This window comes from Lepidochelys olivacea (assembly GCF_965140295.1).
Source record: "Lepidochelys olivacea isolate rLepOli2 genome assembly, chromosome: 6".
Taxonomy (NCBI): Eukaryota; Metazoa; Chordata; order Testudines; family Cheloniidae; genus Lepidochelys; species Lepidochelys olivacea.
The window spans coordinates 116,977,041-116,983,040 of NC_140416.1; the positions used below are offsets into that span (position 1 = coordinate 116,977,041).

Here is a 6,000-nt window from a genome sequence, read left to right on the forward strand (position 1 = left end):
CAGCCTTTCCCCGCAAAGAAATACTCCAGCTGGAGCCCTTCTTCACAGCTGGGAAAGACTCAGGCAGGGGGAAGCCTTTCACTGACACATGGACACAGCACAGCATGGATGCAGCTTGCTATTCACTGCAACATGTAGCTACACATACCCTTCACGCCACCACCAGCGTAGCCATAGTAAATACAAGTCTCTGTCCAGAAAACAAAAATTACATAAAATTTCATTAAAGTTCTAAACATGACAAAATAGCAAAACATGACTTTTCCAAAAAAGAATAAATACTGTTGAGCCTCTTCCTTCAGTACCTACCAGGTAAAACTCCCATTAACTTCACTAATGGCCTGATCCGACTTCCAACTGAGTCAACGGCAAAGCTTCCATTGACTTACCTGGTGCAAGATAGGCTTTAAGAACTTGTAAAGTAAAGGCTGTGGGTTTATTTTGTTCAGTTACATTACGAAAGCTTATTTATTTCATAGAATATCAGGGTTGGAAGGGACCTCAGGAGGTCATCTAGTCCAACCCTCTGCTCAAAGCAGGACCAATCCCCAATTTTTGCCCCAGATCCCTAAAGGGCACCCTCAAGAATTGAACTCACAACCCTGGGTTTAGCAGGTCAATGCTCAAACCACTGAGCTATCCCTTCCCCCTTAAAAATTTGAATATCTCTGCACTATACGTCACAACAAAAAGGGACGAAGGGAAAATTACCTTGAAATTCTGCTTCTCTGATGATGTCCTCTTGCAAGATTCTCACTCCTGGGACTTTTCTTCTTAACATGTGACTAGTGGCCCTCCCCTCATTCTTAAGGTTTTTGACCTTTGCAGACCCCTGTTGTCATTGTATGCCATGTACTCCCCTCTGAACAGTCCAGGAGTGAGAATCCTGCACTGATGGTATTATTAGAGAAGTATATATTTCCACATAGTTTTGGCAAAAAAATATTAATAGTGACCGATATTTTGAGAGTTAAAAAAATAACGAAAACAAAAACTTACCAGCTCTTTAATTATTTCCTCTGTGTTCTGGTTATGACTTTGGATCATTTTCTGAGTATTTAAAAGTAATAATCACAGTAGAGTATCTGCTTGAAAGAATGACAACATAATTATCTGTTGTGTATCCACCCACATAATTTAAAAGCCACAGAATTTCAAATAAGTCTGGGGGAAAAAATCTCAGTTCCAAATAGATACAGTTAGAACAGGCGTGTCTTTCACAGGATTACAGTTACATTAATGGAAGAAAATTAGCAATGTCCTGAATGTTTGGAATAATTACTTTTTTATTTACACTCATAGAGTTTAAAGTCAGAAGAGACCACAGATTAAGGTTGATCATCTAATATGACCTCTTGTATAACACAGACCAAAGAATTTTATCCAGTTACCCCCTATAATGAACCTGATAACTCATGTTTGACTAAAACATGTCTTCCAGAAAGCATCCAGTGTTGACTTGAAGACATCAGGAAATGGAGAATCCATCACTTCCCTAGATAGTTTGTTCCAATGGTTAATCACGCTCACTATTAAAAATGTGTGCCTTATTTTGTCCTTGAATTTGTCTGATTTTAAGTTCCAGATATTGGTACTCATTATGCCTTTCTTATCTAGTTTAAAGAGACCTTTACTACTCGGTATTTTCTCCCTGTGAAAGTACTTACACCTCTCAATCTTCTTTTTCATAAAGTAAATAGATTGAATTATTTAAGTTTCTCACTGTAAGGCATTTTCTGCAGCCCCAAATCATTTTAGTGGCTCTTTTCTGCTCCCTCTCAATTTTTTCAACATTCTTTTTAAAATATGGACACTAGAACTACATGCAGTATTCCAGTATCAGTCTCACCAATGCTGTATTCAGAGATAAAAATTACCTATCTATTCCTACTCACTAGTCCCCTGTTTATACATTAAAGTCCTTTTTCCCCACAGTACCACACTGGGAGCTCATGTTCAGTTGTGTAAGCACTATGGTATGGGCTGCACTCTTTGTTCCTAGATGTTTGACCTTCCATTTTGCTGCATTAAAACACATATCTGTAGTATCTGCGTTTTTAATTTGTTGCTCTTGCTGTTAATAAAAGCAAAGGAAAGGCACCTTAAAATTAGTCACAATGTTTGATAAATTCATTATTCCTCAAGAAGGAAATTCCCAAATTAAGAGGTAAAGAACCCATACACAGATATGAAAATATGCTGAAGACATCAAAACATAACAGAGATGTCCTGCTGAGAATGGACCACTTTTTTGTTACACACATGATCACATACAGTCACATTAGCTAATCCTTAACATTATCAGCTTGATATTTGTACAAACAATATTGTAATTTACATCGCATGTTTCTTCTCCAAGAATCTGAAAGCACTTTACACATTTATATTTTATTAAATATGTACAGACTACACAAAACAGATCGTTCCACTCACCTTTGAAATGCTGCTGCAATATTTAACACAAAGTATCTCTACCCAACAGTTTAAAGCAGGAAATGAAGAATATTTTATCCAGTTGAAATTGCTGGGAAAATTGAAGTAAGTGGAATTGAATGAGATAAGAGTTAGAACATAGATAGAATCCCAGAGATAACCGTGGGATCTTAAAGAACTACACAGAATCAATAAAGTTTTTTCAAACTCATCCAAAAGATGACACACCCAGCAACAGCATAACTCCTGGCGCAGTTTTGGGGGCATTGTTCCTGTACTACTAAGACCGAGGGAAAAATGCCACCTACTTAGTCTCTAACATCACCTCTAGCAGGGCAATGTCCTGTGCTGGCACAATGTCAGTTGGTATCCGCTCAGGACTGATGCAGAGGGGAAAACAATAACTACTGAGTCTTCCATCAGCAACCTCCCACAGTGAGGAGAGGCAAGCATCCCCACTCTTTTACTGTTTTGGATTTCGTGGAGAGGGGGCTTAATTCAGTTGCGGGGGGGGGGGGGGGAGAGAAATATCTGAAGACAACATAGGCAGCAGGGGCTGGAAACCCTTCCTGGGAGTAGATAGGTGTGGGGGGCTGGGCAGGGGATACACTTTGGAGGTGAGGGGGAGAGGATTGGGAAGAAGGGTGCCAGGCATGGGATACCCCCTTTGGAGGTCAGGGGTGTTGGGAAGGTGGGTACCATGCAGGGGATCCCAGACTCTGCAAAGGGGATAAGGGTTCCAGACAGGGGATACCCCCTTTGGGGGTGAGAGATGGGAAGGGGGGACCCAGGAGGAGGATACCCCCTTTGGGGGCAGAAGGCTAGGAAGGGGGTGGCCCAGGCAGGGGACACCCCCCTTTGGGAGATGAGGAGTGAAAAGGGGGGGCACCAGCAGGGATACCCCTTTGGGGAAGAAGGGGGGCCCAGATGGGGGAAACCCCGTTTTGGGGCAGAAGGCTGCGAAAGGGGACCCAGGCAGAGGGGACACTCCCTTTGGGGACAGAAGGCTGGGAAGGGGGGCCCAGATGGGGGGACACCCCCTTTCGGGGCAAGGGGTGGAAAGGGGCCCAGGTGGGGTTACCCGCTTTGGGGTGAGGTGGGGTGAGAAGGGGGACCCAGGCGGGGGGGTTACCCGCTATGGGGTGAGGCGGGGTGAGAAGGGGGACCCAGGCGGGGGGGTTACCCGCTATGGGGTGAGGCGGGGTGAGAAGGGGGACCCAGGCGGGGGGGTTACCCGCTATGGGGTGAGGCGGGGTGAGAAGGGGGACCCAGGCGGGGGGGTTACCCGCTATGGGGTGAGGCGGGGTGAGAAGGGGGGCTAGGCGGGGGGGTTACCCCCTTTGGGGGCAAGGGGGGGAATGGGGCCCAGGCGGGGGGGTTACCCCCTTTGGGGGCGAGGGGGGGGAATGGGGCCCAGGCGGGGGGGGTTACCCCCTTTGGGGGCGAGGGGGGGGAATGGGGCCCAGGCGGGGGGGGTTACCCCCTTTGGGGGCGAGGGGGGGGAATGGGGCCCAGGCGGGGGGGGTTACCCCCTTTGGGGGCGAGGGGGGGGAATGGGGCCCAGGCGGGGGGGGGTTACCCCCTTTGGGGGCGAGGGGGGGGAATGGGGCCCAGGCGGGGGGGGTTACCCCCTTTGGGGGCGAGGGGGGGGAATGGGGCCCAGGCGGGGGGTCGAGGGGGGGGAATGGGGCCCAGGCGGGGGGGGTTACCCCCTTTGGGGGCAAGGGGGGGAATGGGGCCCAGGCGGGGGGGGTTACCCCCTTTGGGGGCAAGGGGGGGTGGGAAGGGGGGCGAGGCGGGGGGGTTACCCCCTTTGGGGGCAAGGGGGGGTGGGAAGGGGGGCGAGGCGGGGGGGTTACCCCCTTTGGGGGCAAGGGGGGAATGGGGCCCAGGCGGGGGGGTTACCCCCTTTGGGGGCGAGGGGGGGAATGGGCCCCAGGCGGGGGGGTTACCCGCTTTGGGGCGAGGCCTGGTGGGAAGGGGGGCGAGGCGGGGGGTTACCCCCTTTGGGGGACAAGGGGGGGAATGGGGCCCAGGCGGGGGGGGTTACCCCCTTTGGGGTGAGGGGTGGGAAGGAGCCCAGGCGGGGGGGTTACCCCCTTTGGGGTGAGGGGGGGAATGGGGCCCAGGCGGGGGGGTTACCCGCTATGGGGTGAGGGGTGGGAAGGGGGCCGGGGCAGTCACGTACCTGGGCCTCCAAGGACCCCGCGTGGGCAGGGCCGGAGCGGGCTGAGCGCGGCGCACGCTGTGTTCGGCAGCCTCTGCCGTCGCCTAGGAAACCACCTCCCCGCCCACGCGGAGGAGCCTCAAACCGCAGGAAAGACGGTGTCACGTGATACCGGTGGGGGCGGGGCTTACACCTCTCTTTCCACCGTGTCGCGCGGGGGCGGGGGCGGGGGCGGAGGTCAGACCTGTCCGTCGCTCCATCCATCGTCTCTCTCCGGGGGGGGGATGAGAGTCTCAGACCTGCCCCCAGTCTCTCTCCGGGGGGGGCGGGGGGATGAGAGTCTCAGACCTGCCCTCCAGTCTCTCTGGGAGGGGCTCAGACCTGCCCCCAGTCTCTCTGGGAGGGGGGGGAAGAGGGGCTCAGACATGCCCCCAGTCTCTCTGGGAGGGGGGGGGAAGAGGGGCTCAGACCTGCCCCCAGTCTCTCTCCGGGGGGGGCGGGGGGATGAGAGTCTCAGACCTGCCCTCCAGTCTCTCTGGGAGGGGGGGGGGAAGAGGGGCTCAGACCTGCCCCCAGTCTCTCTGGGAGGGGGGGGAAGAGGGGCTCAGACATGCCCCCAGTCTCTCTGGGAGGGGGGGGGAAGAGGGGCTCAAACCTGCCCCCCAGTCTCTCTCCCGGGGGGGGGGGGGATGAGGGTCTCAGACCTGCCCTCCAGTCTCTCTCTGGGGGGAGGGGGGGAAAAGGGTCTCAGACCTGCCCCCAGTCTCTCTCTGGGGCGGGATGAGGGTCTCAGACCTGCCCCCCAGTCTCTCTCCCGGGGGGGGGGGGGGATGAGGGTCTCAGACCTGCCCTCCAGTCTCTCTCCGGGGGGAGGGGGGGAAAAGGGGCTCAGACCTGCCCCCAGTCTCTCTCTGGGGCGGGATGAGGGTCTCAGACCTGCCCCCCAGTCTCTCTCCGGGGGGGATGAGGGTCTCAGACCTGCCCTCCAGTCTCTCTCCGGGGGGAGGGGGGGAAAAGGGTCTCAGACCTGCCCCCAGTCTCTCTCTGGGGCGGGATGAGGGTCTCAGACCTGCCCCCCAGTCTCTCTCCGGGGGGGGGCGGGATGAGAGTCTCAGACCTGCCCTCCAGTCTCTCTCCGGGGGGAGGGGGGGAAAAGGGGCTCAGACCTGCCCCCCAGTGCCCACCCCTGCACACAGTGTCGTCTGTGAGGCCCAGCACCAAGGGTCACTCCCTGGGCGAAGCGCTCACAGCAGGAGCATTGGCAGTGCAGAGGGGAGAGGCGAGCTACCCCGCCTTCTCTTGCTGGGAAGGATACAAAGCAGTCTCCAGTCCCACCCCACCTCTGAAATCCTACGTGAAATCCCTGCATAGAATTCGCAAAAAGAAAAGGAGTACTTGTG

General features: G+C 54.1%; 1 protein-coding gene across 3 annotated transcripts in view; it reads right to left on the reverse strand.

Moving 5' to 3' along the window:
* The window catches only part of LRRC9 (leucine rich repeat containing 9), an 83,396-nt gene extending 78,711 nt beyond the window's left edge, over positions 1–4,685 (reverse strand). For all 3 annotated transcript variants that reach the window (XM_084631510.1, XM_084631512.1, XM_084631511.1), the window contains exons 1-3: positions 4,622–4,685; positions 2,434–2,524; positions 1,000–1,085 (exon numbers count right to left, since the gene is read on the reverse strand). In XM_084631510.1, coding sequence (XP_084487636.1) covers positions 1,000–1,047 — 48 coding nt within the window. In that variant the 5' untranslated portion in view covers positions 1,048–1,085; positions 2,434–2,524; positions 4,622–4,685. The remainder of the gene's footprint in view (positions 1–999; positions 1,086–2,433; positions 2,525–4,621) is intronic.
* Between the last annotated feature and the right edge of the window lie 1,315 nt (positions 4,686–6,000).